Source organism: Panthera onca, chromosome E2 (genome assembly GCF_046562875.1).
Source record: "Panthera onca isolate mPanOnc1 chromosome E2, mPanOnc1 haplotype 2, whole genome shotgun sequence".
Taxonomy (NCBI): Eukaryota; Metazoa; Chordata; class Mammalia; order Carnivora; family Felidae; genus Panthera; species Panthera onca.
This window is the reverse complement of record NC_138353.1, coordinates 47,414,976-47,428,039: the sequence shown is the minus strand read 5'-3', so window position 1 is coordinate 47,428,039 and position 13,064 is coordinate 47,414,976. Positions and strand designations below refer to the sequence as shown.

Genomic DNA, 13,064 nt, shown 5'->3' with positions numbered 1-13,064 from the left:
GTTCTCCCATACTTTTAGTTATGACATCTAGGTAATTATCTAATTATAATCTCCTGTAAGAAGCAATGAAGATGTTGAACATGACACAGAGGCTGCAAAAATGTTATCTCCCTAAATCCAGTGGAGTGAGCAGGCAGGTACAATCCAGAAATAGCATTCAAGTTTTCTCTTTTTTTTCTTTTTTCTTTTTTTTTTTTTTTTTGCAACAGAGATGAGATTAAGGTATAAGAGTAAGGTTTAAGATCTTGTGGGTTAGTAATTGTGTCTGATTCCCCTATCGACCTCATCTCTCAGGTCTCCAGGGTTCGCTCTTCTTTTTCTACTTTGCCCTAAGGGAGTTAACCTTTGCAGCTGCCTTCAAGGACCCTACTTTCCGGCTCCCAGCCCTGAGGAGAACGCTTCCTCCTTGGCTTCTCCCGGCAAACCTCGAGCAGAATCTCCCAGCCCTTGAGTCTTCTCAGGGTTAAAGCTGCTAAATATCAAGGCTACCCAGGAGTGAGTGCTTTCTCAACACCGTCTTGGAAGGTGGGTCACTATTTTGGCAGAAGGGAGAGGGCAGTGGAATTTGTTCTGAGTAGGGACGGTTATGCAAAATGCAAGTAGGAAGAGGAAGCCGATAGGGGAATTGGTGAGTCAGAAGAGAAAAGTACGACTTGGCTAGGAGTGAGCCTCTCTAAAGCAGTGGAGAAGCCTAAGCTATTATCAAGGTAAGAAGAGAGTTTTCTCTTTATCACCTCCACAGCAGAGCCACTGTCCTGGGGCTCCTGGAGCGGAGTATCAGAAAACCTCCAACAGCTTTGCTGGGGATTTTAATGGCAATGGGAGAAGGGGGGGTTGTGGAGGGAGGCTAAATCAGAATCACCTGGAAAATCTCAAAAAAGCACAAGCTGCTTGCCAGCACCTTCCTCAACCCCACGCAGCTCCATTCCTGAAAGGATCTGGAAAAGCCTAGAATGGCAGTAGGGCTGTCCTGATACATGTTTTGTAGATGGTCCCCTAATGCATCTAACTTGTTCAGATCCTGGCTTCTGAGCTCAAGTTTCTATACTTCCTGTGGCTTCTCTGATCAGGTGCTGGAGCGTGGCAGGCAGGAGGTTCAGAGAGCTGTAGATTTTCTCTAGCTCAAGTGAGGTGTGATGTGATAATTGAAAGCTCTCAGACCTGAGACTCAAAAGACCTGGGGTCTGATTCAGGTAGAGCTATTTCCAGCATTGAGTCAATCAATTAAAGTTCAGTTTACTTATTCTGAAAAATAGGTGTGTGGCTTATCACTGTCCTGTATATCTAGCTGGATTGTTGACAAATGGGGTTTCAAAGTTGTGGAGTGCTACTATTCAGATGTAAAATAGGATTAAGTTAATAAGATTAAGTTATGAAGCCAGCACATCAGCCAGAGTAGAAGAGACTTGTGTCTTGTTTGGACTCAAACAAGTCTAGAACTTCTAGTTGGAATTCAAACACATTTATATGTGCCAAATAAAAATATCTTGCCCCATCTTCCTTACCCGGATCAATTAGGGCATCTCAAACAGGAAAAACTACTCTACAAATGTTCGTCATTCAGTCATCACTCAGTAGATGTTTCTTGAGTGCCTACTATGTCCGGACACTACTGTTGGCACTGGAGTCACAGCAATGGTGAGGAACTGGGGTCCAGACCTCTTTGTACTTTAGTCTGGTTAGTGTTTGTTATTATAAGGTCACCTTCGCCTAGGTGCTTACCTCCATGGTTTTCCTGGGTTTATGGCTATATGTGTGGATGCCACTTTCCCCAAGCCAGCTCTCATCTCTCGGTTTGTGAAAATATTTTATGCCATCTCTAACTTCGGGTTATGGGAGCACAATCTCACAGGGGAATCTAAATTAGGAATGTGCCAATGGGTGGAATCCAGGCCTCTTAAATTGCCGTCTGTTAATTTTTTCCTCAGAATTCTTCATTTTGTTTTTAAAAGGCTACACAGTACCCATTTGGGGGTCATCCACTATTCGGCCCTCTGGAATCAGGCTGAGGTCATCCACCCTGGCGCCTCATGGCCCCTGAGCCTGACATGGGTGCTCCTTCTTGGGGGACAGTGATGGTAGGATGTGATGAGGGTTTTCTCCTTTTTTTCTTCTTTGCCTGAGCTAGTTAGACAAGAGAAGTAGTCTGAGTAGTCTCATGCCCTCCAATATAGTTTTTATTTCTTCTTTAAAAAATTTTTTTTGTGGGCGCAGCTGGGTGGCTCAGTTGATTGAGCATCCAATTCTGCTCAGGTCATGATTTCACTGTTTGTAGGTTCAAGCCCTGCATCAGGCTCTGTGCTGACAGCTCAGAGCCTAGAGTCTGCTTCGGATTCTGTGTCTCCCTCTCTCTCTGCCCCTCCCATCCTTGCACTCTCTCTCTCTCTCTCTCTCTCTCTCTGTCTATCAAAAATAAAATAAAACATTAAAAAAATTTTTTTAAATTTTTTTAATGTTCATTTCTCTTTTTTTTTTAATGTTTATTTATTTTTGAGACAGAGAAAGACAGAGTGTGAGCAGGGGAGGGGCAGAGAAAGAGGGAGACACAGAATCCAAAGCAGGTTCCAGGCTCTGAGCTGTCAGCACAGAGCCCGATGCAGGGCTTGAACCCACGGATTGTGAGATCACAACCTGAGCCGAAGTCGGATGCTTAACTGACTGAGCCACCCAGGTGCCCCATTAATGTTCATTTATTTTTGGTAAATTTGAGCAGGCCCGGTGCTGACAGCAGGGAGCCTGATGTGGGGCTCAAACACATGAACTGTGAGGTCATGATCTGAGCCAAAGTTGGAGGCTCAGCCACCCAGGCACCCCAGGTTTTATTCCTTATTAATAAATATTTTTTAAAAATAATGTTCATGAGGGGCACCTGGGTGGCTCCATCAGTTGGGTGTCTGACTTTCCCTCACGTCATGATCTTGTGATGATCTCGTGATTTGGTCCATGAGTTCGAGCCCCACGTTGGGCTCTGAACTGTCAGCACCAAGTGTCTCCCTCTCTCTCTCTGCCCCTCCCCCACTCATGCTCTGACTCTCTCTCAAAAATAAACTTTTATTTTTTATTTTTTTCAATATATGAAATTTATTGTCAAATTGGTTTCCATACAATGCCCAGTGCTCATCCCAAAAGGTACCCTCCTCAGTACCCATCACCCAGCCTCCCCTCCCTCCCACCTCCCGTCAACCCTCAGTTTGTTCTCAGTTTTTAAGAGTCTCTTCTTATGCTTTGGCTCTCTGCCACTCTAACCTCTTTTTTTTTTCTTCCTTCCCCTCCCCCATGGGTTTCTGTTAAGTTTCTCAGGATCCACATAAGAGTGAAAACATATGGTATCTGTCTTTCTCTGAATAAATTTTAAAAAATTAAAAAAAAACTAATGTTTATAATTTTTTTCTAGTTTTCATTAATACACATTCAGTGTAGAAACTACTTTTTTTTGGAGTAAGGTTAACTGTACCATATTATCAAACCTATGCCTCTGACTTTCTTAATATCTTGCTCCATGTAATTGAGGTAGTATTGGTTCTGTGCTCAATACTCAATGGAATCACCTACACTTTATTTTATTATTTTTTGTATTTCACCTAAATTTCAGTAACTGATACTAAAGAGACATCTGTGCATTTTAAAGCACAAGTTTCTTTCTCTCAGTGAATCCCACTCAGTTATCTGCTCTCCAGCAATGACTATGCCTCACCCCATATCCAACTATTATTTATTCAACAAGTGTTTAAAGAGCCTTAAGCAGTTATAAGTTTCATGTACCCGTAAATAAGACATACCATTTACCCTTAAGTTACAGCGGCCCAGTGGGAGAGACATTCACCTACACTTATTTAGAGTGAGAGATGGATGGTACTGGAAAGTTTGGGGAACAACTAAATCTCAGGAAGAAGGGCTTCTAAATAACAAGGCAACTTTGAAAGACCTGAAAGTAAAGTGTGGAGCCTCATGTGCCAAAAAGGAGGGGACTGACGGGGGGTCAGAGATCAGATCATGAAGGACTCTGGGGTACAAGACTTGGGGATTTTGATTTATTCCTATATGTACTGGAAAGTTATTGAAGGATTTCAAGGAGAGGAGTGAATAGATTTGTGCTTTAAAATGATAGTTTTTGGCAGCAGTGGATGATGGAGAATAGAAACAGAAGACAGAGGCTACTTACCATCAAAGACCAGGCTAGCAATGAGCAGACCTCAGATTCTGACAACAGCAAGGGTGGAATTTGAGAAACTGAACAGCCAGGAAAGAACACTTGGAAAGGTGGACTAGGGTCTCTGGAATGGAGAGATCTCATGCCATACACTTCTCACAAATGCCTACCAGCTCCAAGGACTACAGAAGAGGTTGGTGCAGGACAGTGGGGGAGAGGCGGTGGTTAGATTAGAGATTGCCATAAAAAACCTGACTTGCCCTTTCTTCATGGAGCCATATCTGCTCACTTCTCCCAGGCCCTCAAGCCATCTCTATGGCTGATTACAGTCTCTGCAGAAATGAGCTTCGCCTACAGTATTCCCTGGCTGTCCTGGCTAGACCCAACACAGTGACAAGAGATGGGACTCACTTTATGAAAGCATATTTTCTTTCTGGCCAGGGTGAGTGCTCATGGTAAAAAAAAGGAGAGAACAGAATCAAAGGGTTTCCATGGGAATTCCTGAGAACCATGGATAACTAAAGCCTGAGGACAACTGGGGACAGAGTTAGAAGCCCTGGCTCCAGCTCTGAGAGAGAATGGGCATGAGGCCAGGAGCTACTGGCAGGCAAGGAGGACTCAGGGCCATTGATCCCACTCAGGATACTGAGTTGGCCCAAAGCCAGCATGGGGGAGAGAGAGTATTAACTTTGAAAAGTCTATATCCCTAATGCTTAGGAGGTGCTAGCTTTTTCTTGAGTTGATTATAGGCCCTAGAGGCCTATAGGCCATATAACTTTCTATCAGTTTCCTTATAAGTGTGCCTGGGTCAAATTCTTCCCTTCTCTACTTTTTGTCTCTTTTGCTGTGCTGTTTCCTATCTTCTTTCCAATTTTACTTCATACTTACATTACCTCTGGGAGAAGATATCTTGCTAACGTCATTTCCTCAGTCTTTGGGGGTGGGGGTAGACGGGGGTATTCTTGGCCATTATTAATAATAGCCTAGTTTTTAATCATTTCTTCTTGGGCTCAAGTTTAAAACACCTAAGCGTATATCTTAGCTGGTCCTGTTATAACCTTCAGGGCCAATAAAGGAATTACTGCTGATTGACATTTCCCTGGCATATAGCACGGTGATTTGGGCCATGAAGGAGACATGATCTTCACCGGATCCTGGCAGACAAGGAGGAAATACACTGTTGTAATGAATGGAAGAGAAGAGTTTCTGTGCCCCTGCCATACAAGGTTTGGCTTGGGTCAATACGCACTTCCCAGAAGGTTCAGGGGACTTCCAAGGGAAGCCCACATACTGGCAAAGCACGCTCCATCTCTTCAGGAAGCAAGTTATAAACTTCAAGAGTCATATTTGTGGCTGTCCAATTCCTCCTCTAAAATCTACCCTCTAGAATCTCTGCAGCTCTGGATATACAGGATGGTTTATGATCAGTATGAAGGTCATCTGGGTGACAGATATCAAAGCTATACACTTCCATATTTTTTGACTCCACAATCCCATTTCTGGGGATTTAGCTTACATACACATGTAATGATGTATGAACATAAAGGTCACTACTGAAGTTTTTGAAAGGACAAAAAAAGCTGGAAACAATCCAAAAGCCTAACCACAAGGAAACTAGTTAAATAAATCGTGGTACATCCATATAACAGAAATCTATGTAGGAAAGGAATGAGGAAATGCTTTATGTGCTACCATGGAAAGTTCAGCAAAACATAAAGTTTATAAAGCAAGGTGTGGAGGGGCGCCTGGGTGGCTCAGTCAGTTAAGCATCCGACTTCGGCTCAGGTCATGATTTCACAGTTTGTGGATTTGAGCCCAGCTTCCAGCTCTGTGCTGACAGCTCAGGCAGGGCCTGGAGCCTGCTTTGGATTCTGTGTCTCTTTCCCTTGCTCTGTGCCCCTCCCCTGCTCATGCTCTGTTTTTCTCTGTCTCAAAAATGAATTAACGTTAAAAAAAATTTTTTTAAAGCAAGGTGTGTATAACTTGCTACTTTTTCTGTTATAAAGGGGAGGAGGGGAATTAAGACTATGTATACATGTGCAAAGACAAAAAATGAACCCAGTTGCTACCTGGGGGCAAGTTGGGAAATCGGCAGATAGGGGACGTGTATTGGAAGTAGACTTACACTGTACAGTAATGACAAAACACCAGCTGGTAGATTAATCCTAGCTGTGAGCAGGGGCGCTTGGGTGGCTCCATTAGTTGAGTGTCTGACTTCAGCTCAGGTCACGATCTCACAGTTTGTGAGTTTGAGCCCCATGTCAGGCTCTGTGCTGACAGCTCAGTATAATGAGTTACCATCTTAAGAATTCAAAAGAAAGAATTGTAGATTTCTTTGCTGCCACTTGAAACTTTTGCAAAAGAAAGCTCCTGGATAGCTCTGTCCGTTAAGCATCTGACTGTCAATTTTAAGTCAGGTCAAGATCTCAGGTCGTGGGGTGCCTGGGTGGCTCAGTCGGTTGAGTATCCGACTTCGGTTCAGGTCATGATCTCATGGTTTGTGGGTTCAAGCCCCGTGTCGGGCTCTGTGCCGACAACTTGGAGCCTGATGCCTGCTTGGGATTCTGTGTCTCCCTCTCTCTCTGCCCCTCCGCGGCTCACGCTCTGTCTCTGTCTCTCTCTAAGTAAACATTAAAAAAAAATTTTTTTTAAAAATCCTATCTGTGACAGAGGTTACTGATGCAGCAACTGGTAAAATTCTTAGGTGTTCTTTCCCCCAGGAAAATACTGTGACCCGTTGTCAAGATATGTCATTATCCCTGTTTACAAAGAGCTCTAGCTGTTTTCTAATTTATGACTATAGGCTTCATCCACAGACACAGATGCTTGTCATAGTATTTCCCCTTGCTGTTAAAGACTCGGACTAGGACAGGCTCAGGCTGGCAAGCACCCGCCTTATTGCCTTCCTGCATGCGGAATTGTAGGAAGCCTTCTTTTAAATTCTAAGTCTGTGGATTTAATGTCCATGATAATGATACTTCTTAAAACAGTTTGAACCATGTGACTATTGCTTATTAAAAACTTTTAAAATTAGGGATAAGACCTGTCACCAGGAAACCAGCAAACCCTAAATCCAGCTCCAATTACTGTTTAGAGATACATTTTCTTTGTTAAAACTGGAAGGCAGAATATCTTAGGTATGTAGTGATATGTAAATTAGCACCTTGTGGGTGCCTGGCTGGCTCAGTCTGTGGAGTAAGCAACTCTTGACCTCAGGGTTGTGAGTTCGAGTCCCACATTGGGTATAGCGATTACTTAAAAATATAATCTTTGGGGTGCCTGGGTAGCTCAGTCAGTTGGGTGTCTAACTCTTGATTTTGGCTCAGGTCGTTATCTCAGTTTATGGGCTCAAGCCCTGGGTTGGGCTCTGTGCTGACAGTGAGGAGCCTGCTTGGGATTCTATCTCTCTCTGCCCCTTCTCTGCTCATACTTGCTCTCTCTCTCTCTCTCAAAAATAAACATTAAACAAACAAACAAAATTTAATAAATAACCTTTAAAAAAATAAAAATTAAAATTAAAAAAAACAAAAATTAGTACCTTGCTACTATTAATATTTTACACTACGTGAAATAGCTATTCTATCTCTCAATAGTTATTTATGCTAGGAAGTCACCCAAAATGATGATCCAGATTCATCTTAACCCATAACACTAACATATATATATATATGTTATATAAAAATAATGTTATATATATTATTATATATAAAATTATAAAATATATGTTATATAAAATATATAAACATATTTTATATGTTACATATAAATATATAAACATATATGTTATATATGTTATATAAAATTATAAAATGTATATGTTATATAAAAATAAAAGATTATATATATATATATAATTTTTATTTTTTTTTAGAGAGTGAGTGTGTGCACACAAGAGGGGCAGAGGTATCTTAAGTAGGCTCCACATTCAGCACAGAGCCTGACGTGGGGCTCAATCCCATGACCCTGGGATCATGACCTGAGCCAAAATCAAGAGTTGGGTGCTTAACCAGCTAAGCCACCCACCTGGGCACTCCCATGGTCTTTTCATACAAAGTGAGCCTTGATTATAAAGGGATTAAGTTGAGGGTTGCCACCAGTATATATGAGCCTTAGTGTGAATTACTAAATGGAACTAATTTCTCTAGGTATTTAACATCTAACAGCTGGAAAATCATCCTGACATTCTTATTCTGTTGGACTAAGATACTTTACTGTCACCTACCAGAACATTGTTTTTTAAAGTTTACTTATTCATTTTGAGAGGCTGAGAGAGAACAGGGGAGGGGCAGAGAGAGAGAATCTCAAGCAGGCTCTGTGTTGTAAGTGCAGAGCCCGACAAGGGGCTCAATCCCACAAACTATGAGATCATGACCTGAGCCAAAATCAAGAGTAGGACACTTAACTGACTGAGCCACCCAGGTGTCCCTCAGAGTTTTAAAGATTTTTTTTTTAAATAATTTTAAATAATAAATATCTTAAAGTTCTAATGAGGTGGCATTCCCTAGGGTTGTACAGTATACAACCTGGCCATCTATACTGAGCAGCCCTGATTAGGTTGTGTCAAGCAGTTAAATATTCCCCCAAGCAGCAGCACAGTGGCTAACAGGCCACAGCTCTTAGGTTGGCTTGCCACAACGTCCATAGGGTTGGCTATTAAAGAGACAACACTTCAAGACATATAGATTCAGATGTAAGGTCAGCATTGGGTCACTTCCTTATGTCCCTAGTCCCACAGGATGAGACCAAGCCAGAGGGGACCAGATGACAGGTGCCATGGATACTTGGCTCTGCCACTGAGGAGACAACTCCAAACTCAAGCCAAGCACTTTTATAGCCTGCAACCATATTGTTCAGGGGATTGAAAGTCCTGTGCTTGCTTGAGATGAAGGAAGGTAATGAGAAATGGCCTATGGCAACCTCCCTCAAGATAGGGGAGGTGGGTGAGGTAATTCTTCATAAGTCAGCTGATCTCCCTTAGTTTCAGAAGGACATTTAACCAAAACTTGGGTCAGACTATGGTTAAGCTTTACCTAAGTGGCCCGTGTAGAAACATGCGTATCACCAAGGTGCCAGGGTGGAGCTGTTCCTCTACGTTGATCAAATATGACTGAGCTCAGTCATTTTTGGTAGGTCACTGGAAAAGAAAGACCAGCAGGGAGGAAGTAAAGAGCCTAAGATAAATAGAACTTACTGACACACTAACTGCAAGGGACAGGGATTGATTCAGAGAAGGATCTGTGCAGTTGGTTGTCAGAAATTTCCAGCACTCTAGCTGCTCCTTGCTCGGGGTTAGGGAATAAAAGCGGATGGAAGGCAGACACCAAAACAGAAGCCTAACACAGCCCTTCTGCTTGTTCCTTAAGGTCCTCCACTTCAGCATGATGCTGCCAAAAAAAATGAGGCCACTGCTGTTCCTGGTTTCCCAGATGGCCATCTTTGCTCTATTATTCCATCTATATGGCCACAACTTCAACTCCCTGTCCACGAAGGAGGAGCCCAAGCCCATGCATGTGCTGGTCCTGTCTTCCTGGCGCTCTGGCTCCTCTTTTGTGGGACAGCTTTTTGGGCAGCACCCGGATGTCTTCTACCTGATGGAACCTGCCTGGCACATCTGGATGACCTTCACAGAGAGCACTGCCTGGAGGCTGCATATGGCGGCCAGGGATCTGATACGTGCCATTTTTCTGTGTGACATGAGTGTCTTTGATGCCTACATGAAACCTGGTCCTCGGAGACAGTCCAGTCTCTTCCAGTGGGAGGGCAGCCGGGCCCTGTGTTCCCCGCCTGCCTGCAATGTGTTCTCGCGGGATATGATCATACCCCAGGCTCACTGCAAACTTCTGTGCAGTAAACAGCCTTTTGAGGTGGTAGAGAAGGCCTGTCGCTCCTATAGCCACGTGGTGCTCAAGGAGGTGCGCTTCTTCAATCTGCAAGTGCTCTACCCACTGCTGAGAGACCCTTCCCTCAATCTGCACATCGTGCACCTGGTGCGGGACCCCCGGGCAGTGTTCCGTTCTCGAGAACACACCACAGAGGAACTCATGACTGACAGCCGCATTGTGATGGGGCAGCAGGGGGAGAAACTCAAGAAGGAGGACCAGCCCTACTATGTGATGCAGGTCATCTGCCAAAGCCAGATGGAGATCTACAAGGCTGTGCAGTCCTTGCCCACAGCTCTGAGGCAACGCTACATGCTCATACGCTATGAGGACCTGGTCCGGGACCCCCTTGGCCGTACTGACCAAATGTATAAATTTGTGGGGTTGAAATTCTTGCCCCAGCTCCAGACCTGGGTGTACAACAGCACTCGAGGCAAGGGCATGGGTAGTCATGCCTTCCACACTAATGCCAGGAATGCCCTCAACGTCTCTCAGGCCTGGCGCTGGACCTTGCCTTATGCAAAGGTTTCTCGACTTCAAAAAGTCTGCAATGATACCATGACTTTGCTGGGCTACCACCTTGTCAGATCTGAGCAAGAGCAGAGAAACCTGTCACTGGATCTTCTGTCTACTTAGACCCCCTCCAAGTAAGTCTACCAAGAGGGTTGAGGAGACTGTGTCCCCACTTGGCACCAGCCTCAGCCACGTTAACTGAAGTCTTCTGAGCCTTAATTACATTTCTGTCAGTGTACATGTGAGCATGGGTTGTGCCCACACATGTTCAAGCTAGGAGATCTCTGTCTCTACTCATGCCAAGAAGAGATTCAGGAACCTATATGAGCAGCACATTACAGTGCTGAAAAAGAAGTATCACCTTTCTTCTCTTCTTGGCCCTCCTATCTGTGTATACCTCAAAGACTTTGGGGCCTGGGGCCCTATTTGACACCACACAGTATCAGTGGAGTAAATCCATAAACTTCTCTGTCCCCAGTGGGACAGGAAAACCAGTGAAATGGGTCTTCTGCCAAAGAGCCCACCAGAATATTCCACAGGGATATGAACTCTGAGCCCATGGAGCTTCTGGTAGATTCAAAAAGGGAACAGAGAACAGGGTTGGATGCTTACTGGTGAGCCTGGCCATCACAGCTATCAGTTGTCACAAATACAAAGTAAGATCTCTGCACAGCAAACAGAGCGAGCTCTTAAACTCATGGTGTGGCTGGGCCCCCTGTGGACATCATTTCCCCTCAGTGTTTTCCTATCACCTAGAAGATTTTGACTTGTGAAGCCGCCATCTGTTAACACTAAAATTCCAAATAGGATTCTGGTTGGAGTTTCCCCTTTTATGCTTTGTACTTACTTAGTAATAAACACTAATTCTTATAGAATCCTAACCTGATAGCACAAACATCTTTATAGATTTTTAAAAATACTTTTTCTATTATCTATTACCCACACATTAAAAAAAATGCTAAGACAGTGTTCGGTGTCAGATGATAAACTGAGTCCAAACTGATCAATACTGACCATCACATTATGTTCTTACGAATCTGTTGTTGCTGGGGCACCTGGGTGGCTCAGTCAGTTGATCGTCCATCTCTTGATTTCAGTTCAGGTCATGGTCTCATGGTTTGTGCGATCGAGCCCTGTGTCAAGATTCCCCTGTTTGGGATTCTCTCTCTCCCTCTCTCTCTGCCCTTCTTCTCACACACACACTCTCTCTCAAAATAAATAAGATAGACTTAAAAAAAAAAAAAAGAATCTGTAGAAAGTAGACAATCAGCAACTAAGCCAGACTCCCGTTCTTGTGCAGGGTGTGAGTTGCTATAATATTGTATATATCACTCAAGGGTCTGGGCAAAGGGTTTTCTTTTTCTTTCTTTCTTTCTTTCTTTCTTTCTTTCTTTCTTTCTTTCTTTCTTTCTTCCTTCCTTCCTCCCTCCCTCCCTCCCTTTCTCCCCTCCTCCCCTCCTTCCCTCCTTCCTTCCTTCCTTCCTTCCTTCCTTCCTTCCTTCCTTTTTATTTTTTGAGAGAGAGAATGAGAGAGGGAAGCGGGGCTCATCCAAAGCGGGGCTTGAGCTCACCCAAACAAAGGGTTCTTTAATGTGATCCTCAGCCAGATGACCTCAGGTCTAGGATAGCTGGCACTTTTCACCTCTTCTTGGTCACTTGTCCACATAACAGAGGTTGTTTCTCCCAGTCTTTGCAGCACCCCCTAGTCTAGTTATGCATCAGAATCTACTGTTAGACATTCATTTTGCTATGCCCCACCTGAGATCTGCTGGAATTGGAATCTGTCACAGTGGAGGCTGGGCTTCTGTATGTTGATCAAGCAACCCTGATGATTCTTTCATGGCCAGCCTGGCAAGACCACACCCTGCATGGGGCAGCAGCACTGTTTGCCTTCCTGCTCCAAGACAGATGTCTTTTCAGCATATGCCAAGTATCCATGTTGCATACTTTTGACATTGTACTGTCCTCAAGTTGGAAGGAATAGGAAAAAGGTCTGTATCTGTCTGGAACTCCAGGGAATCTCAGAGTCCTAACTTGTTTAGTATTTCACCTTGGCCAAATCTGAAAGATACCATCATTTCATCTTTCCTTTTTTCCCACTCCCCCTTTGGACATGGTCCTCACTCCATAAAGTGTGCCCGATGTCAGATGGGAATTCTCACACTTGATTCTGCCGAGGAGCTCTCGGGCTGTGGTAGCACTGGTGACATGGGAGTAGCTACCCTTGCCAGCTGGGTCTGGCAAAGTTCAATGACATGTGGCTCTAATGGAGTGAATTTATTCTAACATCCAAACCTAACCCACTCTAGACACTCCTTAAGAGCCTAGGATCTTCCAAGCAAATGCTACTTGCCTCTACAAACCTTCCAAAACTGTGAAAGAGTGAAATTTCTCTAGCATTGGAAATAAGTCCAGAGCAGTAGGTTATGGTGCAAACAGAGTGAAGATCATTGGCGGGGAGCAGGGGAAGACAGCAATAGACTCAACCACCTCTGGTTTCCCCTTTGAAATTCCAGCCTCCA

At 44.0% G+C, this 13,064-nt stretch overlaps 1 protein-coding gene across 4 annotated transcripts; it reads left to right on the top strand.

Annotated features, from left to right (window-relative positions):
* The first annotated feature begins 206 nt into the window (after window positions 1-206).
* On the top strand, window positions 207-11,843 carry CHST4 (carbohydrate sulfotransferase 4). 4 transcript variants are annotated; one of them, XM_060650238.2, is made up of 3 exons: window positions 207-525; window positions 4,449-4,592; window positions 9,514-11,843. In XM_060650238.2, the coding sequence occupies exon 3, from the start codon at window positions 9,529-9,531 to the stop codon at window positions 10,663-10,665; it is 1,137 nt and encodes a 378-aa protein (XP_060506221.1). In that variant the 5' UTR covers window positions 207-525; window positions 4,449-4,592; window positions 9,514-9,528; the 3' UTR covers window positions 10,666-11,843. The 4 variants fall into 4 exon arrangements, with proteins under 4 accessions (XP_060506221.1, XP_060506220.1, XP_060506222.1 ...); XM_060650239.2 differs by lacking the exon at window positions 207-525 and adding an exon at window positions 532-707; XM_060650237.2 differs by lacking the exon at window positions 4,449-4,592.
* Window positions 11,844-13,064: the final 1,221 nt, after the last annotated feature.

Coding starts and splice junctions, on each gene's coding strand:
- CHST4 (XM_060650237.2), top strand. CDS start 9,529: ATGATGCTGCCAAAAAAAATGAGGCCACTGCTGTTCCTGGTTTCCCAG.